General features: G+C 37.2%; 1 protein-coding gene across 1 annotated transcript in view; it reads right to left on the reverse strand.

The window, feature by feature from the left end:
- The window catches only part of STK3 (serine/threonine kinase 3), a 317,965-nt gene extending 294,466 nt beyond the window's left edge, over nt 1–23,499 (reverse strand). Inside the window, exon 1 of the mRNA XM_082858352.1 lies at nt 23,351–23,499. Within this exon, the coding sequence (XP_082714478.1) occupies nt 23,351–23,376 (26 nt within the window). The 5' untranslated portion in view covers nt 23,377–23,499. The remainder of the gene's footprint in view (nt 1–23,350) is intronic.
- Between the last annotated feature and the right edge of the window lie 2,663 nt (nt 23,500–26,162).

Below are 26,162 nucleotides of genomic sequence, written 5' to 3' on the forward strand. Positions count from 1 at the left end.
TCTCTATTTCCTCTTTTCCTTTCTGGTGTTTTAAATGAAAATTGATCATTTCAGCTATGGTTTAATTTTAATTGTTATATTGTCTGCTCTTAAAGCCCTTACAGCTTTAAAAAAAAAAAACCCATAATTAAAAGCCAATTTAAAATACAGACACACACACACAAATACATTTTCCTGTCTTGGCAAACACGATATAATGAGCATAATTTCACTTGTTATTTGACATACTGGGCTTTTAACACCTCAGAATTTCACCATAAATATATGTTTTTAATCACAGGTCCAAAAAAAGTTATTCTAGACTGAGTCCCTTGAGAACATGTACTCTCTCAGGTACCAGGGAACTTTGTGGAGAACAAGTCACCCCCAAGATATCTCTCTCATGGAACTATCAAGATATAGTTTATTACATACTTTAGCAGACATACCCTAGAATTATCTTTTTCAAATAAATGGCTAATACAATCTGGTTTTTCTGTCATTTGACTTTCTATCTCATAAAGTAGGAAAGAACATAATCTATTATGTCATTGCTAATACAGTGAAAAACAGCAGTCTTCTCCCACATTGTTTTTCAGCACTAGAATTCTTTTTTAAGCTACAATCAAATTCTCTAATACTTCAACACTTAAATACCCACTTTAACCTAACCCTCATCCATAAGCTTATCCCACTTTTGTGTTTCCTTTTCAAAGTAAGATTTTCTGTTAATATTTTTTCCAAGATCTCAGGAGGGAAAAACCCTTCTACATAGACTAGTCTTGGTTATCTCCAAATTCTCCTTAATATTTACCATTTCAAGAATAATTTACGTTTAGAATTATACCTCAGATAATAACATGGTGATACCCTGTTTAATATTTGTATCTTTTAGAGATGCATACTGAAATAGTTAAGAATGCCACCCACTACTTACCTTAGCTAAGACATGAAAACAACCCAAGTGCCCATCAACAGACAACTGGCTTAAGAAAATGTGGTGTACATACACACACACACACACACACACACACACACACACACACACACAGGAATATTACGCAGCCATAAAAAAGAATGAAGCACTGCCATCTGTGGCAACATGGATGAACCTAGAGAATATAATAGTTAAGTAAGTCAGAAAAAGACAAATATTATATATCAATTATATGTGGAATCAAAAAATAATAAATGAATCTATATACAAAACAGAAACAGACTCACAAACATAGAAAACAAACATGGTTACAAAACAGGAAAGGTGGGGGGGGCAGATAAATTGGGAGTATGGGATTAACAGATAAATACTACTATACATAAAATAGATAAGCAACATGATTTATTGTATAGCATAGGGAACTATATTCAATACCTTGGAAAATAATCTGAAGTATACATATTATCAAATATATATATACACAGATATATATAACTGAGTCACTTTGCTATACACCTGAAACTAACAAAATATTATAAATCAACTACACTTCAATAAAATAATTTTTTAAAGAATTCCATAATATGATATGAGTTTACTTCAAAATAATAAAGAATGGATGTGTGTATGGAATATAAATTATGCAAGATTGGCCAGAAGTTAGTAATTATTGAAACTGTGTAATGGGTACACAGAGATGTATTTTCTCTTCTTTACAAAACTATGCTTGAAATTTTCCAAAATAAAAAGTTTTTTTAAAGAGTAAATGATAGGAATTAAATCAAATTCAGTTGTTCTTAGAAATGACTGGAAACAAAAAAATAAGCATGTATTCATTGTAAATTATTTATAACTAAATCTAGAAGTAAATAAATGTCTAAACATAGATTATTAGTTAATTATGGAACATCCATTCAAGCAGATATCAATTGGCTACTAAAAGTCATGTTGTAGAAAACTCACTGATTTAAAACAAGTTAATATATTGCTAAAAGAAAAAAGCGTAGGTTACAAAATAATGTGCAGAGAACTAAACCATTTTCATTTTTTCTTTTAAGCATGGGTGTATCTGCATATGTGCATGCACACACACATATTGGCACCAAATTACTGGCAGACTTTGTTTTGTTCACTGCTATATTCCCCAGCACCAAAAACTGTGCCTGGAAGACAACAGAAACTCAAATATTTGCTACATGTAAATATATTAAGATTCCAGGCAATAAGGTTTGATTTTGGGGGTGGCTCTCCTCTACACTTTTGTTTCATAAGGTTTGTAAAATACATTTTTTTTTCTGTAATGGGGGTAACTTTTAAAATTGTATCTCATAACAAAATTAAAATTTTTCTTCATGATTCAATAATTATTTCATGAAATGCCTTCCAAAATCATTTTATACCCGAAAAGAAAGGTTGCTTCCATAGGTTGAATTAATAAACTGACCAAGGCAATCAGAAGTAGTAAAAACACTACCTGTTAACCATCTTATTCTTATGAGTGAATCCTGCAACTACTTAGGAAATACTATCTTTTTTTAAAATTTTTTATTGGAGTATAGTTGATTTACAATGTTGTGTTAGTTTCAGGTGTACAGTAAAGTGAATCAGTTATACATATATCCACTCTTTTTTAGATTCTTTTCCCATATAGGTCATTACACAGTATTCAGTAGAGTTACCTGTGCTATACAGTAGGTCCTTATTAGTTATATATTTTCTATATAGTAGTGTGTATATGTCAATCCCAGTCTCCCAATTTATCCCTTCCCCCTTACACCCTGGTAACCATAAGTTTGTTTTCTACATCTGTAACTCTATTTCTATTTTGTAAATGAGTTCATTTGTCCATTTTTTTAGATTCCACATATAAGTGATATGATATTTGTCTTTCTCTGTCTGACTTACTTCACTTAGTATGAAAATCTCTAGGTCCATCCATGTTGCTGCAAATGGCATAATTTTGTTCCTTTTTATGCCTGAGTAATATTCCAATGTATGTATGTGCCACATCTTCTTTATACACTCCTCTGTCGATGGACATTTAGGTTGCTTCCATGTCTTGGCTATTGTAAACAGTGTTGCAGTGAACACTGGGGCACATGTACCTTTTTGAATTATAGTTTTCTATGGGTATATGGCCAGGAGTAGGATTGCTGGGTCATATGGTAGTTCTACTTTTAGGTTTTGTTTTGTTTTGTTTTTTTTTTTTTTTTTTTTTGGTTGCATTAGGTCTTCATTGCTGTGTACGGGCTTTCTCTAGTTGCAGCAAGGGGGGGGGCTACTCTTCGTTGCAGTGCGCGGCCTTCTCACTGCAGTGGCTTCTCTTGTGGAGCACGAACTCTAGAGCGCCCGGGTTTCAGTAGCTGCAGCATGCGGGCTCTAGGGTTCAGGCTCAGTAGTTGTGGCACACAGGCTTAGTTGCTCCGCGGCATGTGGGATCTTCCCAGATCAGGGCTCGAACCCACGTCCCCTGCATTGGCAGGCAGATTCTTAACCACTGCGCCACCAAGGAAGTCCTATTTTTAGTTTTTTAACCTCCATACTGTTCTCCATAGTGGCTGTATCAATTTACATTCCCACCAACAGTATAGGAAGTTTCCCATTTCTCCAGACCCTCTCCAGCATTTACTGTTTGTAGATTTTTTGATGATGGCCATTCTGACCTGTGAGGTGATAACCTTATTGTAGTTTTTATTTGCATTTCTCTAATAATTAGTAATGTTGAGCATCTTTTCATGTGCTTTTTGGCCATCTGTACATCTTCTTTGGAGAAATGTCTATTTACATCTTCTGCCCATTCTTTGATTGGGTTGTTTGGTTTTTATTGATATTGAGCAGCATGAGCAGTAGGAAATACTATCTTTATAAGAAAGCTAATGTTTCTAAAACAAATCTTTAACATGGATACAAAAAAATGATAAAACCAGATTTAAAAGTCATCCATTTATATTCATCTAATGTGCACTGACAATCTGTAGACAAGCTTCCTGCTGGGTAATGCAAAGAAAATTAAGATACAGCCCTTAACAACCAAGAGCTCCTAATCTAGTAGGAAAGACAGATACATAAGGGCTAAATAACACACAGTAATAAAGGTAGTTAACATTTATCAGGGCTTTTTATAGCCTTGTGCAGAGCATTTAACAAGCATTTTCTCATTTAATCTCTATAACAACCTTTTTGGTAGTTACTAAAACACTCTCAGTTTTTAGATAAGAAAACTAAGGCTTAAGTGACTTCCCCAGTCGCTTGGGTAATGAATGACAGAACAGAATCAAACCAATGTCTGTCCAATATACCGTATGGAGCTTCTCACTCTTTCAAAGCTAGCAAATACCAAAGGATACTGGACAATTACTACATCAAGTATCACACATCAGTCATATTTTTTAAGGTGGACACTTCTTTTGTAAGTGTTCCCAGGAATTTCTCATCTTCAAATCAGTTATCCCTACTTTGAAAGGTACTTTTTTTTTTTGGCCGAGCCGCGTGGCATGCAGGATCTTAGTTCCCCAACCAGGGATTGAACCTGGGCCCTCGGCAATGAAAGTGTGAAATCCTAACCACTGGATCACCAGGGAAATCCCCTGAAATGTACTATTACAGCCACTAAACTGTGAGCTTAAGAACATCTCACTCACCTCATTTCCATTACCTAACTCTATCTACAGTGGACTATTTTTTAAAGGTTCTGAATTTTCAAATAACAAAAATAATCACACAATCACTGCAGTATAAAAAGCAGCTGTTGTATAGTGATTTATACATGATGTAAGATATATAGGTCATACTTCTATATGTCCATACTCTCTTACATAATCTTTCTCCTTTTCTCTGCCTGCCAGTTAGCCACTTCCTTAAAGATACAATCAAAAATGAAACTAGAGGGTCTTCCCTGGTGGCGCAGTGGTTGAGAATCTGCCTGCTAATGCAGGGGACACGGGTTCAAGCCCTGGTCTGGGAGGATCCCACATGCCGCAGAGCAACTGGGCCCGTGAGCCACAACTACTGAGCCTGCGCGTCTGGAGCCTGTGCTCCGCAACAAGAGAGGCCGCGATAACGAGAGGCCCGCGCGCCGCGATGAAGAGTGGCCCCCGCTTGCCGCAACTAGAGAAAGCCCTCACACAGAAACGAAGACCCAACACAGTCAAAAATAAATAAATAAATAAAAATGTAAAACAAAAAAAATGAAACTAGAGATCATGTCTTATTCACCTTCGTAATTCCAGTAAGTACCTAACACAGAACCTCATATACTACTGTTTAATAAACTTTTGTTCAGTAACTAAATAAACAAGTGAACAAAAAAATTTTGCTAACTACTGGAGCTAATGGAACTTCAAAACACCTGTCACACAGTGCTAAAGGGGAAAACCTATATTCCTGTATAAGTTGTTATGGCTCATCAGGTGCTGCTTCAAATTAAATCAGCTTTACCATCCCAGCAATAAAAACTACACAGGGCTAGAAGTTGATCCAGGGACCAAAAGCAACCACACAAGGGCTGAAATGGCCAATGGTGATGTTCCAAATTTCATGGTTAAAAAATGACCCAGTTAACCTTAGATTTCATTAAGTATAAATGCTAACTGAACAAAGACGACAAAGGTCACTGAAGCTCAAGTCATTATTCCAAGTGACTTTAAGCTGCCATTCCCCTTATTCATGGAGCCTATTCCACATCCCATATTTAGAGACGCTGAAGCTCAGAGGGAATGAGCAGCTGACTAGGCACCTTCCCATGTTACCCCACACACATTTCCTGAGTATCCTCATAATAAAATTCTATTGCTGAAGACAATCTGTATACCTCTCTTCCTTGCGGTCTTAAAGGACCTAAATAACAGGAGAAAGCTCCTTATGATTGGCTAAAGGTTTTTTTAAAATTATTATAAAATGTACATAAAATTTACTATTTTAGAATTTTCTATATTTACTAAATTACACAATGATGAATCCAATCTTAAATCCACAAAATCAAATATCTTTTCTACTTCAACCACAGAAAGTATACATTACCTCCAACTAATGAAATTCAGGGGTCATTTTTTTTTCTGCTCCCTTTTGCTTTTTAAAGGCCAAATATTTTGTAAATATTTAGTAGATGTTTAGCTCTGAAGTAATAAAACTGATTTTTTTAACTTAACTAGAATATATGTATTCAAGTGCAAACTGTCCTTTATTCCCCGGAAAGTTGCGTGTTTCTTCAAAAGATATCAATAATGCCAGACACATTTTTGAAACACTTTGGAGACTCTTCAGAGATAAATCTTTACCAATCACTTATTTACAATCATCTGTTTCCCGACACCTTAAATTTTGAAGATAAAATATGAGGATTTAGTCTCTATACACTTATAACTCCTCACTCCCACCCCAAGATAAACACTACACTTAACTGTAATAATCCCAAACAATTAATACACTGATTAAAAGTATAACTAGATTAATAAAAATACAACTTAAGGAAAGTTCAAATTCTTGACAACATTAACATATGTATCATTCAGTGAGTTCCATACTCTGACTTCTCCTTAATTTTTATAGACTTCATTTAATCCTCACAAAACCCAAAGAGAAAGTACTATTATCACCTCCATTTTATAAGTGAGTATACCGAGACTTAGAAAAGTTAAGTAACTTACCTACCATTGCATTGCAGGAAATGGCAAAGCTAAGGTTAGAACCATGGTCTACCTGACTCTAAAGTTCTGGCTCTTGTTTCCCTAGTAATTATCACTTTTTTAATAGTATGATAGATATAATTTGATATTGTATTAAATTATTTATTAAATTGTATAATTGATATTTATTAAATTGTATGATTGATAAATTGTATAATTGATTTATTAAATTGTATAATTGATAGTGTATTTACTTTACAAAACTATGAAAATTTATGAGGGTTTAGTTAATTAGTGGCACTAGAATGAGCTGAAATCCAACTCAGAAAACAGATGCTCTACAATGGATAGAAGACTTTTTATAATTAAATGAAAGTCTTGTTTTTCAACTCTATCAAACCATTTCCTCTCAGGTTTGGCTCTCTGCCCAAAAGTGCTCTAAAATTATAATTTCCTGGCAAAGAGCTTTAAAGAAAAAGTTGAGATTTTTCTCCTTCCTTCACCCTTAGAGTCTTTCATACTTTTTTCCCAAGAATTTTTTCACTTAGCCTCAACTGGAAAGTGACATGATTCCTTTTAATTTCTTGTAACAAACCTATATGAAGTTAACAAACACTGAGATATACTCCCCAGCCCTAAAGACATGTTAATGCATTTACTTTCTTAATAACTAATTTTTCAAAAAACACAAATCCAGAAAATACAGTGTATTTTGAAACAGCTCCAACATACTCACATCCTACTAAAATAAAAGTTAAAAATAATTGTATAAGAAAGAGACAGACCTGTCTCATAACTGTTAATCCAGTTCATTATAAAGATTTTTAAATACTCAACAACCATACCTAGATTTGAGAACTTAAAAAGGGAATAGAATCTTTAACTGATTAAAAATAAAAGAGGAGATGTCTACATGAAACTTACAAGGTCTACTCATGAACCTACTGTATAAAAAAATCCACTATGATTTGTGCTAAAGAGACTACCTACACTTAAAAACTGGATTTACTCATATGTCTTCTTCCTCATTTATTTCCCTACATCTCAAATTTTGAAAATAAAATATGAGGATTTAGTCTCTATACACTCTCAACTCCTCACTCCATCCCTAGAACAATACTAGAATTAATTGCAATAACCCCAAACATCAACACATTCATTAAAGGTATAACCACTTTAATAAAAGTGTAACTTCAAGGAAAGTTTAAACTAACAATATTAACATCTGTATCATTCAATGAGTTCTGTACTCCGACTTCTGCATAATTTTTACAGGCTTTCATGAATAGAAGTGTGGGGCAGCCTGTGGAGACAGTGGCTGCTTTCAGCTGTTTTCAGAGATGGACGGTATTTTGCTTGATTTCTCAGCACAGTTTGATTAAGTACCCAGCAACAGCACATAGGAAGCCACTTCTCAGTATTTTTCTGAGGTTCTTTGTAAATAAATTAAGGGGGAAAGACTGTGAAATAGTTCATGATTTTGGTGCTTTGTGAAAATAATTTTTGCTTTTTGTAAACTGGGATTATTTTCACCTGTTTGGGTTTTTTAAGAAATAAAAGTAAAATTTTTAAATTCCAGCTTTGTCTAATAGAAAAAAATTCAATCGTTATATGAAAGATAAATAGCTTAAATACTTCACCCACAGAACTTAAAAATAAACTACTACAAATATAATGTTATTGTATTTGTACAGGAATACAAATACACCTCTGAAACCAGTTCAGTTTGGTAATACCATGAGTCCTCAAAATCTAAGTAATGCTCCAAAATGACAGAAATTTGTTTTAACTTGGGAATTTTGTGGGATTTTTAGGGTAAAATCCTGTTCCTTTTTGATGCAAAAAATTGGTTATTTTCATATTAAATTTTAGAAATTTAGCAAAGTTTGAATAATTTTTCTCTCCTTCACTGCACAATAATGTTCTTAGTCAAAAGATGATTTCAAGATGTACTATGAACCCAGAAGAGAAAAAGGTCTTTGGTAAGCAAAAATTGATACAAAGAGCATGTACTTTACTTTGGCAAAGGGAGAGCTACTGTTAGGTCAGATCATTATTTCTAAGATAAGCAGCAGTTTAGAGAGGAGCATAGCAATGAGAAACGACGGGTGACAGTAAAACACAAGACTGGATTCAGGGGGGAAAAACCCAGCTATGTGCAGCAACAAAGCTTCTAACACACCAAAATAGCATACTTGACTATTTCTATAAACTAAGACTATGAACAGTTCCATTAACTTCTTAATGGGTTTTTATAAACTAAAATTCATTTTAAATTAATATTAAGTAATCAAGAAAGCAAATGATCAGTCTCAGAAGACTGGGTCAAGTGTCTTCCCTCTGAAATGAATTTCCATCAAAGGTGGTTGTTTTAAAAGTGTTTTTAAAATATTTTAAGAGTATAATGCTTGAAGTGGTTGATTTCATTTATTTGGAAAATCCATTATGTGGTACATCACACTTCCCAATGACGCTGAATATCTTTAAAGTTATCACCATATCACTATTTTGGGAGACTGTTTCACATCACGTGACTGTTTTATGAATATTAATTAAAGCTGACTAATCGAGTGCTGAAAGTCTGTATATAAAGGAGTGGGGTGATCCCATTTTCTTATCTTGGCCTGGTACTTGAATTCTCTTCTATTAGAAAAAAAAGAAAAAAAGACCTGGGAAGTATACAACGAGACTCAAGTGCATTGAAGGAAAACTCAATCTACAAGGAAAAGAAAGTTATCAAAATACTTTCTTCTCAAGAGTTAACTAGTACATATATTTTTAATTTCCACTGGAATTTTTATGAAATTCCATTGCTTAATTTCATCTTTGTTTTTTTATAATTCTTAGGAATTAAATAAACTATAAATTTTATTCAGAGCAATCGTTTCTCTCCAATCTCTCTCTATGATCCAGATCTCACTAATTATTAAAAATGTTTGAATAGATATTATCATTGGAAAATGCTTACTGGCTGCTATTTGACTGCACTGACAGACTAATTCACATATCAACTTATAAGTGCAACCTAATGTCTTTTAATACAATAATTATACCAAAACTAATTCTTTCTAAAGTTATACGACACAGTGGCAAGTGTAATTTACCAACTATGTCACTGAGACAAATATCTCCTTTTACTTATTCAAAAGCACAATAAAACTTAACATGAGGGGCTAATATCAAACCTAAAAGGTTGTAACATATCTTGGATGTGCTTCATTTTCAATTCATTAGCCAGGGCTGGATTTATAAAGCAGCCTCAACATGCCCTTGAATTCTGTTTGTTTGTACAGATATACTTTTATGTATGCAAGACAAGGCAAGCTAAAAGGTCTACCTTAAAAGTAAGGCCTGAAATCTGATCAGATCACTAGTAGTGTTATCTGTCTTGGATTCTTTTATTTTCTCTTTTTCATTTAAGAAAAGAAGAAACTAGGTCACCTGAAACATTTAGAGGTGGGAAAGAAGTGAGGCTGGTTATTAGGATAACAGTGGGTCAAATGGTAACCAGTGTAAGATAGGGAGAACACAAAACTAGAAGTCCACTCTAAATAGTCTCTACCACAGAATTTGTCCATATATGTCCAATTTCTGACTCAAACTTAGAAGCATAAATGTATGGTAGAGATATTATCCAGGTAAAGAAGCGCAAAACTGCCAGTGCCATCACAATTTTTGATAGATTAGCCCATAGTTTGAAAGAATGAGTCAGTTTTCCTATCTGTAAATAAAACACTATTTTATTTATTTTTTTAACATCTTTATTGGGGTATAATTGCTTTACAATGGTGTGTTAGTTTCTGCCCCATAACAAAGTGAATCAGTTATATATATACATATGTTCCCATATCTCTTCCCTCTTGCGTCTCCCTCCCTCCCACCCTCCCTATCCCACCCCTCCAGGTGGTCACAAAGCACCGAGCCGATATCCCTGTGCCATGCGGCTGCTTCCCACTAGCTATCTACCTTACGTTTGTTAGTGTGTATATGTCCATGACTCTCTCTCGCCCTGTCACAGCTCACTCTTCCCCCTCCCCATATCCTCAAGTCCGTTCTCCAGTAGGTCTGTGTCTTTATTCCTGTCTTACCCCTAGGTTCTTCATGACATTTTTTTTTCTTCTTAAATTCCATATATATGTGTTAGCATATGATATTTGTCTTTTTCTTTCTGACTTACTTCACTCTGTATGACAGACTCTAGGTCTATCCACCTCATTACAAATAGCTCAATTTCGTTTCTTTTTATGGCTGAGTAATATTCCATTGTATATATGTGCCACATCTTCTTTATCCATTCATCCGATGATGGGCACTTAGGTTGTTTCCATATCCTGGCTATTGTAAATAGAGCTGCAATGAACATTTTGGTACATGACTCTTTTTGAATTTTGGTTTTCTCAGGGTATATGCCCAGTAGTGGGATTGCTGGGTCATATGGTAGTTCTATTCGTAGTTTTTTAAGGAAACTCCATACTATTCTCCATAGTGGCTGAACCAATTCACATTCCCACCAGCAGTGCAAGAGTGTTCCCTTTTCTCCACACCCTCTCCAGCATTTACTGTTTCTAGATTTTTTGATGATGGCCATTCTGACTGGTGTGAAATGATAACTCATTGTAGTTTTGATTTGCATTTCTCTAATGATTAATGATGTTGAGCATTCTTTCATGTGTTTGTTGGCAGTCTGTATATCTTCTTTGGAGAAATGTCTATTTAAGTCTTCTGCCCATTTTTGGATTGGGTTGTTTGTTGTTTAGTTATTGAGCTGCTTGTAAATTTTGGAGATTAATCCTTTGTCAGTTGTTTCATTTGCAAATATTTTCTCCCATTCTGAGGGTTGTCTTTTGGTCTTGTTTATGGTTTCCTTTGCTGTGCAAAAGCTTTGAAGTTTCATTAGGTCCCATTTGTTTATTTTTGTTTTTATTTCCATTACTCTAGGAGGTGGGTCAGAAAGGATCTTGCTGTGATTTATGTCATAGAGTGTTCTGCCTATGTTTTCCTCTAAGAGTTTGATAGTGTCTGGCCTTACATTTAGGTCTTTAATCCATTTTGAGCTTATTTTTGTGTATGGTGTTAGAGAGTGATCTAATCTCATACTTTTACATGTATCTGTCCAGTTTTCCCAGCACCACTTATTGAAGAGGCTGTCCTTTCTCCACTGTACATCCTGCTTCCTTTATCAAAGATAAGGTGTCCATATGTGCGTGGGTTTATCTCTGGGCTTTCTATCCTGTTCCTGTTTCCTATCTTTCTGTTTTTGTGCCAGTACCATACTGTCTTGATTACTGTAGCTTTGTAGTATAGTCTGAAGTCAGGGAGCCTGATTCCTCCAGCTCCTTTTTTCTTTCTCGAGATTGCTTTGGCTATTCGGGGTCTTTTGTGTTTCCATACAAATTGTGAAATTTTTTGTTCTACTTCTGTGAAAAATGCCAGTGGTAGTTTGATAGGGATTGCATTGAATCTATAGATTGCTTTGGGTAGCAGAGTCATTTTCACAATGTTGATTCTTCCAATCCAAGAACATGGTATATCTCTCCATCTATTTGTATCATCTTTAATTTCTTTCATCAGTGTCTTATAATTTTCTGCATACAGGTCTTTTGTCTCCTTTGGTAGGTTTATTCCTAGATATTTTATTCTTTTTGTTGCAGTGGTAAATGGGAGTGTTTTCTTGATTTCCATTTCAGATTTTTCATCATTAGTATATAGGAATGCCAGAGATTTCTGTGCATTAATTTTGTATCCTGCTACTTTACCAAATTCATTGATTGGCTCTAGTAGTTTTCTGGTAGCATCTTTAGGATTTTCTATGTATAAAAACACTATTTTAAAATAACATCATATTAGTGCCCGGGTTGAGGTCTTGAAATACCATCTCTCACTAAAAGTAGGGCTTACTGGAAAAGGCTGACTCCAGATCTGGGACAGAAGACGGTCAAGATGAGCCCTGAATTTCTTATCACAGCATGGAGCAAAGAAGCTGTCAAAAGACCACTCAGGTCATGTTGTCTCCTGAAGGGATTCCCACTGATCAAAGATGGGACACTTTGAGCTTCAGCAAAAGTAACTGCAATGGATTAAATCCAACAAATATGTTTACATCCATCAGCTCATAATGGCATTTTAAAAAGGAGAAAAAAAAATAATTGGTCCCCTTTGGAGGAAAACAGGGAACTGATTATCTTAAAAACAGGTAAATAAAGGGAAAGAATCAAGCATTTATCCCGTCTTTCCTTTACAAACTATACCACTGGGTAACCAAACAGAGGATGAGAAAAGTGACTCTTTATAAAACCATTCCAACTAATAAATGAAAACAAAATGGTATATTTAGAATTTCACCATTTTGCAACACCCAACAAATTAACAGAAATAAGCATGAACCATCAACAGCTGCTAACATCACAAAAAAGAGAGGCAACCAGACATTGTCTCATATAGTCTTGCCAAACACCACCTATAATAATGCCTAAGGGACTGACTTGAGCCTGATCCAGTCTCTGGATCCAGCTGCCCATTTGCAGGAAATATGGAAGACAAAGGAACATGCTGAACTGCGCTTTGAGCAAGCAATCAGCAAAATCCAGGCTGTGGAAAACTACAATTCAAACAGCCTGGGTCTTCAACAGGAAAAGGAAAAGAAAAAAGATGGAGGACCAACCTAAAGATTAAAAACGACAACTCATATAAACACTATTTTTTAATCGGCAAGACTAACCTACAGTGTCTAGCAATGTACATTTAAGTTATTACTATAGAAGTCAGGATAATGGTTACATGTGGGAAGAGGTGGCTGTGATAGCAATGGAGCACTCAGAAGGGGCTTCCTGAGAGGGTGGCAAAATTCTATTTCTTAACCTGATTGGTGATTATAAAGGTGTCTGACTTACAGTAATTCATCAAACCACACATTTGTTTTTTACTGATGTTTTATTTTGCAATAAAAAGATTTTTCTTAAATAACAGGTCACCCAAACAATTCAACACCTAACAAAGGCTTAATCTGTTTCCCATTCTCTAGTCTAATGAGGTGAAAACAAGGAAGTCAGTGCCCATTATTTCCTCCCTACCCACTTCCACTTCTAAGGGAATCACCTAATATCACATTTTGGGTGGAACAGATTCACATTCCTGAGAATGTGGAATTCTAAGAAAGAGATTATAGATACCTAACCTGTTCCTCTCCCAGCCTTTCCCCATCCCCCAAGCTGCTCAAACCCAAAACCTAGGAGCCAGAATTGATTCCTTCTTCCTCATTCCCCATACCTAATTTATCAGTAAGTCTTTCATTTCCAACTCCAAAACATAACTGAAATCTGTCCACTTCTCTCCATCTCCACTGACTTCACCATCTCTAACCAACTGCAACAGCCTCCTCATTTGTTTGCCTGCTTTTATTCTTAACCCTCTACAATTTATTCTACCCAAAGCAACAAGAATGATCTTTTAAAAACAAAAACTGCTTAAAATTCCACTTAAAACTCTTTAATGACAGCCCACTATACTGACTTAAATCCAAATTCCTTTCCATGGCCTGAATCATTGAATCCCTGCCCATCTCTCTGACCTCATCTCCAACCACTTTCTCCCATTCTACAACCCAGCCACGGTGGCCTTATTTCAACTCCTCCCACACACTAAACTCTTTCCCACCTCCAGGTCTTCTCACAGCTTTTCCCTCTTCCTGGAATACTCTTTCCGGCTACTCACACAGAATATGTCTCAACCTCATGTTCACAGCTTAAGTACCTTCTCAGGAAGCAGGTTCCACCATTTTTCTCTATCAATACATACTACTTCTACCCTTCATAGCTCAAGCTCCAACTGGAGTGTATGTTCTATGAGGGCAAAGATTTCATCTGTTTCATTCAACAATGTACCCAGCATCTGACATTTGAAAGGTAGTTAACAATTACTGAATATATGAATAAATGAACAAATTAATGAATTCAAGGATGACAGTCAATTGCTGCCGTGAGCAATAATCAATGAGTAAAAGAAGTCAGTTTTTAGAAAGAAACAGGAGAATGGGGTAACCCAGCAAACGGGAAAAATAATGCGGCTCCAGAGAGAAAGAGTCAAGGAAATTAACTGCCTATTCTCTTTAATTTATGCTTGCTTCAAATATGTAAAAAGTTCACCTAAATTTCAAAAATAATTTTAATTTGCATTCCTTTCCAATTACAGAACTCTAGGTCCCATGATTTCAGAAAACCAAAAATTCTAAAAATGAAAAAATGATCTGCAACCTAAAAGTCCATCAACAGATGAATGGATAAAGAAGATGTAGTATACATACACACAATGGAATATTACTCAGCCATAAAAAGAATGAAATAATGCCATTTTAGCAACATGAATGGATCTAGAAATTATAGTATTAAGTGAAGTAAGTCAGGTGAAGACAAATATCATACGATATCACTTATATGTAGAATCTAAAGAAATGATACAAATGAACTTATTTACAAAACAGAAGTGGACTCACACATAGAAAACAAACTTAAGGTTACCAAAGGGGATGGGGGGGCATAAATTAGGAGTTTGGGATTAATATATACACACTACTGTATGTAAAATAGGTAAACAACAAGGACCTACTGTACAGCACAGAGAACTATACTCAATATCTTGTAATAACCTATAATGGAAAAGAATATGAAAAAGAATATATATGTGTGTGTGCATATAACTGAATCACTTTGCTGTACACTCAAAACTAACATAATATTGTAAATTAACTATACTTCAATTTTTTTTTAAAGTAGGGATATAGAAAGCAATTGCTAAGGCAAAAAACAAAAGATGATCTAGACAGAGAATAACATTCTATATTTGGAATACATGTCAGAAACTACTCATCCTTAGAATCACATATGCTCAACGATTTCCCCATTTATAAGTGTATCAAAATACTAATATTTATATCAACATATCTGAAAAATTTACTCTATTTTACCTCCTTATTAAGATGTCTGGTATTATATAAAATCTATAGACTAATTCAGAACCCACATATAGTACTACCACATGTACACCTATATTAATTATCATTAATGCTAAGAGCTTCCTGTTAATTCTCATTTTGCTACAAAGTCATTTTTAATGATATATCCTTTGATGTACTATTAAGAAGTTCAAGTAATCTGCACCTTAATTTCATGGCATGCAAGCAATGGACTTATTTTTAATTTTTATACATGTCTGTTTACATATTTGTTACTTCATTTATTCAACTTGAGACTGTGTAGAGAAAACAATTGTAATAAGACATTTCAAATATAGAATCTTTGTTCTACAATATGAGCTAAAAAACTTCTTGAACTTAGAGTAACCCTAACATATGAGACAACTCAAATAAAATCACAACAAAAAAGCAACTTGGGACAAATAAAAAGAAAATTTCTTATCAAGTAGTATCAATTTTCACTTTAGAAGAAAAAATCTAAAGACCTCTGGTAGATAGAGAGGGTGGAGCTGTTAGGGAGTCAGAAGTTGATGTCATCGTAATTACAGTGGGATATTTCCAGTGCACAGGGTCATTCTACACCAGAAAGCAAAAGAGCCTTTGCCTCAAAGAAATCTTCATGTATTATATTTGCCTTTATAAACTCCGTCAGACACCATGGATAATCATTTTCCATTTTCCCATACCTTAATTCGGACATATATAAAGTGTTCAAAATACAGTAGTTTTTAAATAATGGTTTCCTCTCTCCCCTTCCCCTCTTCCCTTTTTAGAATCTTAAAAGAATATCTCTATTGTATGTATAGCTTGTTACAATTATACCACTCCGGATTCCTTTGGCAATACCATCATCAGGAATGGTGCTGGAAATGAAATCCATTTCCTCACTGTCACAACTACATACACCAACAATGTTTTTCAAACTGCAGATCGCAGCTGATTAGTAGGTCATGAAAATAACTTGGTGGGTCATGACCAGCAATTTTTCAATGAACTAGAACAGAACAGAAAATAGAAAAGTACCAGAGAACATCACACATAGTTCATTCCATGAAACTTCTGTTTTTGGGTCTCATCATCAATATTTAAAAAAAAAAAAGAGACAGTGAAAGCCATAATATATGATGGCCTGAAGTGACAGTACCCCTAGTTCTACAGAGACTTCCTTGAAACTAGAAAAACTAAATTCTAAGCACTTTTCCTCCCTTATAACCAAACAAGAAGTGCTCAATTTAAACCCATTATTTTTAAAGCTTTACTAATACACATTTCTGGAATGACCACTGGAATTTTCTGGGATTACTTCAGAAAAACAAACTTCAACCTAGCTGTGTTTAACACACATTTACCTTTTTCTTTATGTTTCTAACAAATTCTTCTGTACCAATACATGCTATATCTCAGCCCCTTAAAGAACAATGGATAAGTTAATCATTGCCTAGAGTTGACTAAAGACTGAGTTTACCTCCTGTCTTAATGTACAACTGAAGACTGCTCACCAGGAACTGCTCCAGATGCTGTCATGCTCCCTCTCTCTAGGAAGGAAGAGCCAGTTGATTTTTCCCATCTACAGGGCCTAAATCAATTCTAATGGAGCTGGTGCCACCCCAAATTAACCAAGAAAAGCCAAAGGGAGGACAGATATGCTTTAGGGACCAAGTCATTAATGCAAAGAGATGCTCCTGTTCGCTGGATTCTCCTCTCACTGATTACTTAGAACACCTCCTCCATTTGCCTGCCACTGAAGTTGGAAGCTTCCCCCAGGGCCAACTCACTGAGGCCACTGCTTTTGTTTAAGAGTCCTAAGAATTCATCTTCTCAAGGTCAACTGGAGTTCTCCACTTAGTGAATCTCTCCGATAATAAACACACAAGAATTTTACTTTCTAACGTTCCAAGGACACTGAATTAGGCATAAGACATAAAATGAAGCCCATTATTTTCTCACTGCAATATCTTCATGATTTTCCTGACACCCTACTATCTACTTATCTGGTTTGTTGCTTTGTCCCACCCAACTCAATTCCTGAGAGTTTTCCCTGTTGTCTTTTTACCTCTGTTCCTAATTTCCAGCCTAAGGTCAGAGCCACTGATGCTACAGACTGATGTGGGCTCTTCATGCTGAGGAACATATGAATACCTTCTACTTTACCATTCTATATCTTTGTCACTTTACCTTGGAGTTTTCATTCCATAATCTATCTTTTTTTTTTTTTTTTTTTTTTTTGCGGCACGCGGGCCTCTCATTGTTGTGGCCTCTCCCATTGCGGAGCACAGGCTCCAGACGCGCAGGCCCAGCGGCCACGGCTCACGGGCCCAGCCGCTCCTCGGCATGCGGGATCCTCCCAGACCGGGGCACAAACCCGTGTCCCCTGCATCGGCAGGCGGACCCTCAACCACTGCGCCACCAGGGAAGCCCCATAATCTATCTTTTGACTGATAATCCATTCATTCATAGCAACACTTTGCCTTATAAAATGATTGCTTTCTTACCTTCACTCTTCATTTGTGTGAATGCACTTTGTAATCCTAACATGTTGACTTCGATCTTAACTTCACTTTCTCCAAACTAACCACCTCTTTACACTATTAAAAAAAAAAACTGCCACAGAATCCAACTATAGCTTAAATCATAGAACTCTCAAAGGAACCCTCCTACACTGTTGGTGGGAATGTAAATTGGTACAGCCACTATGGAGAACAGTATGGGAGTTCCTTCAAAAACTAAAAACAGGGCTTCCGCGGTGGCACAGTGGTTAAGAATCCGCCTGCTGATGCAGGGGACATGGGTTCAAGCCCTGGTCCGGGAAGATCCCACATGCCACGGAGCAACTAAGCCCGTGCGTCACAACTACTGAGCCTGCGTGCTCTAGGGCCCGTGCTCCACAACAAGAGAAGCCACTGCAATGAGAAGCACATGCACCACAACAAAGAGTAGCCCCCACTCGCCGCCACTAGAGAAAACCTGTGTGCAGCAACAAGGACCCAATGCAGCCAAAAATAAATAATTAAATAAAAATTTTTTAAAAAAACAAAAAGCTAAAATCATAGCTACCATATGGCCCTGCAATCCCACTCCTGGGCATATATCTGGAGAAAAACATGGTCCAAAAGGATACATGCGCCCCAAAGTTCATTGCAGCACTGTTTACAATAGCCAAGACATAGAAGCAACCTAAATGTCCATCAACAGAGGAATGGATAAAGAAGATGTGGTACATATATACAATGGAATATTACTCGGCCATTAAAAAGAATGCAATAATGCCATTTGCAGCAACATGGATGGACCTAGAGACTGTCATACTGAGTGAAGTCAGACAGAAAGAGATATATCATATGATACCCCTTATATGCAGAATCTAAAAAGAAATGATACAAATGAACTTATTTACAAAACAGAAACAGACTCACAGACTTAGAGAACGAACTTATGGTTACCAGGGGGGAAGGATGGGAGGAAGGGATAGTCAGGGAGTATGGGATCAACATGTACACACTGCTATATTTAAAATGGATAACCAACAAGGATCTACTGTAGAGCACAGGGAACTCTGCTCAATGTTATGTGGCAGCCTGGATGGGAGGGGAGTTTGGGGGAGAATGGATACATGTATATATATGGCTGAGTCGCTTTGCTGTGCACCTGAAACTATCACAACATTGTTAATTGACTATACTCCAATATAAAATAAAAAGTTTAAAAAATAAATAAACAAAATTTAAAAAGAACTCTCCTTATCTTGAGAGTAAATATGCTTCAGTAGCTTACTCTCTTATTATCCTTCCAGTGTTTTTTACTGTTCCAAACCAACTTGTCCTCTAAGTAAACCTCTATTAATAGATTTTAAATAACAATTAATCCTATAACCTAATGGAAACAAAGCCTATCTGGTAAAATATATCTCACGAACAATGATTTTCTTTACTCGCTTTGACTAGTACTGTATATAACTACCCTCCCTCCAGCAGCCAGCGCTCTCATGCTGCCCACCTTTCTATCACAGAGAACCACCTCCCCTTCTATGAATGTTCTACTTGGAGAAGACCCCATGTTTGGTCACCTCCCTTTCTACCTATCAAAACTTACCTATTCTGTGGTCATTTTGCTGTCACCTAGTACTACCCCTACAAAGAAATCTGATAAACTCAAAGTACCAAAATGCTAATAATTAATAACCATTTAATGGATTTCCCTTCCCAGAATGACTTCATTTTAATAAGGATTTCTGAAGACCTCTGTGACAAACAATTAAGGAAATCTGGGGAATCTAAAAGCCATTCTGATCCTCAAGTTAGTGACATAGCTGACCACATCTACTGCCTATGTTTAACACGAGCCTTGTTGAGGACACAAATCAATAATGCGAGGATAAGAGGGACCTTACAGATCATCTAATCACTAGATTCTCAGATCTGGTTGCACAGTTGGAATCTCCAACTCCCAGAGGAGAAGAATGATACCCAAAGAAGCAAATTTCAAAGTCAGTGACAAAGCTGGGCCTAACACCCAGGCCTAATGCTATGTCAGATATATATGAACAACAGGCTAAAAGTATAAAGCCATGTATGGGAATGACACATACCCAATTCAGAACAGTGACAACCCTTTGGCGGATGGGGAGGGAATGCAATTGAGAAGAGATATACTTAGGGGGCTTCAACTATATTGGGAATATTTTAAGCTGGGTAGTGATATGTAAGTATTTACTAAATTTGTCCCCATTATCTTTTGGGTGTCTAAAATTTTGTAATTAAAAAAAGGACAATTTGAAGATGGATACTCAAATGGATATCATATTAGGAATAAAAAGAAATATCTTAGGCTAGGAAGTACTCAAATAAGATACTGCATGAAACAGGCCTTGAACAAAACACAGATTACTAGCAAAAAAATAACACAAATTTTCTAAAGGAAAAGCATGAAAAAAGGCAAAGCTGAGAGTACCCACAGCCTATAACCTAAATAAAGAACAATAGGGAAACTTTGGAAGGACAGATTCAGCTTGGATAAGTAACAAAAGGCTGGGGGTTAAGGTTGAGATCAAGTGATAGGGGCCTTGGGTACTAAGTCAACTAAAAAAATCAATCCAAAAATAAAGGAGTAGCATGACTGAAGTGATGTTTTAGCAAAACAATCAGAAGCCATGTGCAGGATGAACTAAAGCAGTGTTCTGTGGATCATTAGGAGTTTCTGTAGGACACCAAAAGGGGAATAGAAGGAGGTAAGGCGCTGGCAACTAGGTTCTGGCGCCCTGCCCCTACTCCAAAGAGAGCCCTTCTGCTGTTAAAATGTTTCTGCTGTTAAAATTTTTTGATAATCACTGGACCACAATGCCCAATTGGAAGGCACTGCTATAAATCAACTGTGAGGGTCTGGTCTGAAAACCCTGGAATGAGATAGTAGTATTGGGAACGAAAGAGGGGGGGGAAATGAATCCACAGACTTTTTGATGGAAAATTTGATAGGATCTAATGTTAAACTAAATAGGATAATGAAAGAATGGCTCTACACGAAGAAAAAACAAAAATACTAACTGAGAAGCAGCTATTGGTCATACAGACTTGAGCATCAGCAACATATATGTGACCATGTAAAAATGGATGGGCCCTAAGGAAGAGCTACTCACAGCAGAAAAGCAAAGTGGCCTTCTTACACAGATTAAAAACAGAACAAAGGGGACCAGAAGATTATAGAAAGAGGTGACCATGGAATGCTAAGAAAGCAAGCATAGTTTCAAAAAGAGGCATCACTGTACACAATGAGCGGTGCACAGCCCTTGCAGCCAATCAGACCCAGGATTCTGGCACCTCCTCCACCTGCCCAACTTATTTAATCTCTCCAAGCTTCATTTAATGAGTCAAATATAAACTAACAACTAACATTATTGAACATATCATGAAGCACTGTGCTAAGTGCTTTACATCTGACCTCATTTACTCCAAAACACATTTTACAGATTAAGAAATTAAATTTAGAACTAGCATAGTAAATTGCAGAGCCAGGATTCCTATTTCTTGAGACAATAAAGTAAAAGAATGTATATATAAAATTCCTGGCAAATAGTAAGACCTCAAAAAATGGTAGCTATATTTCATTATTAGAGGGTAATGATTAAGAGGAGCAACACAAAAATTCACTGTCAGTTATCTCTGTCGTAGCCTTCCATGTGGCAAACCCCCCTAGTGACCTCATCTATAAAAACAGGATTAATGTCTGTAATCCAACCTACGCAGCAGGGTTGCTATAAGGATTAAATGATATTATGAAAAAGAAAATGCTATGAAAAAAATTTTAAGAGATACTCAAATATATGGGATTGTCACATATCTTTTGCTCTTTAGAAATGCCTTCCTGGATGAACATGTCTCTCTGAAGAGAGCTAAAAATAACTCTCTTAAATGTGCAACCACCACTTTGAAGGTATAAGTCACCATGGAACAGTGATATATACCACCCACCCCTCCCCCAACCCCTCCAGGTTCTCTAATGTCCCTGCAAGGCAGGGGTTCTCTTACGTCTACAGTGAAACTCTGATAACTCAGAATAGAGCTAATCAATACAGAGAACTTGTACTCCAATTCAGAGTTATTCAACTTGGCCTTATGGTACTATCTTGGAGGTGCCCCTTACAGTTCTTCCAAAACAAGATGGGGGAAACACTGATTCCAGTTTTCTTCTATAGTGTTAAAACTGGGTGCCAAATCAATATTAGAATTGGTGTATTTTAAAATGCCAGAAAAGAATCTATCAAGGGCTCTGACAGCAGGTGTCTTTTGGAAACTCCTCCACAACCCCCCTTTTTCACCTGAACAGATGGTTCCCAGACCTCAAGGCTCACATGTCTAGTCACACAATTCACAACAGCTCACAAAGTTCCTACCTTTTTAATTATTACATGTTCCTGAATATACCACCTTTCATCTAAAGATCTCTAAGTATCAAAACACTCTTTACTCTTCACAACAGCACTATGGAAGAGAGATTAGTACACTTATTTTATAAATTAAAAATGAGAGACTAAAGTTAAATGTTTTATCCAGCATCAGTTGATTGATTCATTCTTAAGGAGAAAATGCACATTATGAATTTATATCAATGGACAGCCTTGATTCAGCTTCACACAATCATTTCAAATACCAGTTCAAAAGTATCTACTGTGTACTCGTACACTTCCAATATAACATAGAATAAATATAAACTAACAGTAAATACCAAAGCATCACTATTTTTACATGCTAAAAGAAAACCAAACCAAAAAAAAAAAAAAACTATATGGCAGAGGGGTTCTAATTTAAGATTCCTACTGTCTTGCATCCATAAATACTTTTGAACTTGCGGAGGAAGGGGAGAGGAACACCTGTCAGTGCAGCATATCCACACTAAGTTTTACAAGGGTGTGTAGCTATTAATATTTAATTCCTTGAACTGTAAATAAACAACCCGCTTTCTCAAAAAAAAAGGCAATATTATGGAAAACATTTGACAGGAAAGCCTATATGGTTGTAAGCAGCCCAATAATTTCCTAGTTTTACGTCTCCCAGTTCGTGAACTTGCCACGAGGGAAAACTCCACCCGCCCCAGGAGTCCGGCCGCCGGGCGCCCAGCGCTGCCCACCGACTCTCCACCCGCGCCAGGCCCGGCGGGCCGCGGGGGAAGCGAGGCTCGGCCTCCCCTCGGGCCCCCTCGCCCCACGGACAGATGCGGCTCGGCACTCGGACCCGCCTCGCGACCCCCGGCGCGCCCGGCTCAGGGCCCCACAGTCTGGGAGAGGTGTCTCGGTCCCCCCCAGGCCTAGCCGCCCCCGCCCCCCTCTTTCTCCCCACGCCCCGCGTTCGTTACCTCTTGGGCGCCGGCGGCTGCTCCATGGCGGCTGGGGGCAGAAGGAGGTACCAGGTGGCCGGCAAAGGTCGGAGCGGGCAAAGAGCCGGGGCACCGGCCGGCCGAACCCGGGGAACCACAGAAGGAAACTCCAGGAACTCCAACCAACTTCCCCGTAACTCCGCAGCGGATCCCCGCCCGCTGGCGAGTGCGGCGCCTCCCGGCCCGCCCCGCCCCTCGGCCGCCGGCCTCCGGCTGCGGGTGGGGAAGGGTGGGCGGAGCCACGCGCTGGAGAGGGTGACTGGTGGGCGGAGCCGAGGGCGGAGGGAGGGGCCGGTCCTAGTGCAGGGGAAAAAAGGAGCTGGGACTGGAAGGGCGAGAGGGTGAGGCCTAGTCAGGACCCAGAGCCTCTCTCTGCTGGCCTGGGGCACGTTGCTTTGAAGTGGCCCAAAGCTGCCGCTCTTCACTTGCCTTCATTGCTTTTGCCCCAGTCTGATTTGACTCATTTCTCTGGATTTCCCAAGGATACCTCCCAAACATCTTGAGCAGTCGTTTGAAGTACTGCTAACTGCCCACGCTCCCCCCTCTAGTTCTCATTATAATTATTGGTTATGTTTTCCCCCAGCCATCCCCCAGTAATAGGGATACTTCTGGAAATTCTTGTTTGATTTGATTGTGGACAAACTCCTCACAATAATTAGGTCTAATTACAAAGAAAATAATTACTGCAGTGAGATCTCTCATGCACTAGATTCAGTGTGCTGTGGCCTTACCAGCTGTTCAACTGGGTAACCTGGCAAAACTATCACAAATTATGGTGCATGGAAACGTATTCAATTAGACCCCTCCTTGCATCCATATTGTGTGTGTACTGCTTAACCTTAAATTTCATCTATAAATATCTTTCTTATGACCATACACAGCTGCTATGTAATGACTTTGCTTGTTTTTGTCAGAAATTGTCAAGATGTAGTATCATAGAGTTTTTTGAAGATTCGAGCAAAGAATATGAAGAGAATATTGTAAACATTAATCCAAATTACACTTGTCTATTAACAGTCTTTTTGCATTATTTTAAGTTTTGCTATGTAATAAACTTACATGATTTATTTTCAAACCATTATATTCTCCCCCAAACTTAGTTATTTTAAATTTGTTAAGACCATTCATTGTTGAAACCTAAAGTCAAATTCTGTGAACAAGAGAGATTATTACAGAATTTATACTTATTTGCATTTATTAAAGATCCACAGAATAACAGTTCGGAAGTAACAAGACAATCATTAAGATGTCAAAGCTAAGAAGAACCTTTGAAATTATTTCATTCTATCCCTCACTCTGTCCTCATCCCCAACACTGCTAGTCCCTTTGGGCCTATGGGTGGTAACAGCTCTGCAATTCCCAGATTCCTCCTCTATTCTCTACATTCCCCTAGACCTCAACCCTCCTCATATGACCCTAATTTGAGTGTACCTTCAAAAGTGTTTCCTACTGGAACCCTAACTGAGACACCCATAAAGAAGGCTTGTGGAAGGAGGAGGAATAATATCAGAAAATAAATCTCTGCGGTCTCCCCTCAGTTTGAAAGGGAGAGGGCTAGCAATTGTTGTATGACCCCAATGGGGTCAGACACTTGGCCTACATTATCTCATTAAACCCTTAAAACTGCCTTGTTAGGTAGTTATTCCTGCTTTAGGTGAAGAAACTGAGGTTCAGATGGGTGGAGGGAATTACCCTAGGCCAAACAGAAAATCTGCATTCTAACTCATGCCTTTGTAACTCCAAAGCCATGCCTTATCCCACTGTAAGTCAGTCAATATATATTTACTGAGCACTTATGTATGCAGGCACTGTTCTCAGTGCTGGGGATTCATCAGTAAAGAAAATAGACAAAAAATTCCTGCCCTCATAGGGTTTACATTCTAGTTAGGAGAATATAATAAGACAAATAAGTAACTAATCAATAATGTTAGGTACTGAAAACTGGTCAGGAAGAAAAATAAAATGGGGAAAGAGAATATAAAGTGGAAACAAGGGGTGAAATTTAGAAAGGGTGGCCAGGGAAGGCCTTAATGAGAGGGTGACTTAGGAGGAAGTATGGGGAGAGCCATGCAGATTGCTATAGGAAGAGAACTGTCAGGCCAAAGGAACAGTAAGTTCTAAGGCCTGAGGCCAGTGTGCCCGGCGTGTTCTGTGTTACTGAATAAAAGGAATTGTTTTTCTCCTGAATTACTCAGGAAAAAAAAAAATTGTCTCAAGTATCTGTTTTAATTTGTGGAAAGCCAGCCTGAAGATTCCAAGAAGGAAAGAATAGAAATCATCATTCAACCTGCAAATGAGAGGCAACAGAATTCATGAACAGATAAAAGCTGTAGAAAAATCTAAGATTTAGATAAGGGTCACTCAGCTTCACTTAACTGTGAAAGCAGCATAATCTGTTTCTGCTTCCAACTGTTCCAGTTAGAATCAAAATCAAGTATGCACTTTAATTATACTAGTGAACAGCTCACCACAATTCCCAACTGAGTGCTCTAAGAGAAATAGGAGAGAAAGCTTCAGTTTGGGACCCAGTTCCTCTGAATAACAAAAGTGCATTCCTTGTCACTGAATATATGCACCGCCATGTTTTATAGGTAGAAAAATATTTTAAATTTTTTAAAAAATTATTTTAAAAACATTTTCCTTGCTATACTAGTTGCTGCTGTTTATTGAAACTACACATTTGTATTACTCTTTTTTCTCAATTTTCTAATTATTTGAAAAATAATACTAATTAACAACTGTTAAACTTTCTTACCTGGAAGAGTTTGGGACAAAGAGAAAGCTCTCTCAA

Source organism: Leucopleurus acutus (genome assembly GCF_964270905.1).
Source record: "Leucopleurus acutus genome assembly, chromosome: 17".
NCBI classification, from domain to species: Eukaryota; Metazoa; Chordata; class Mammalia; order Artiodactyla; family Delphinidae; genus Leucopleurus; species Leucopleurus acutus.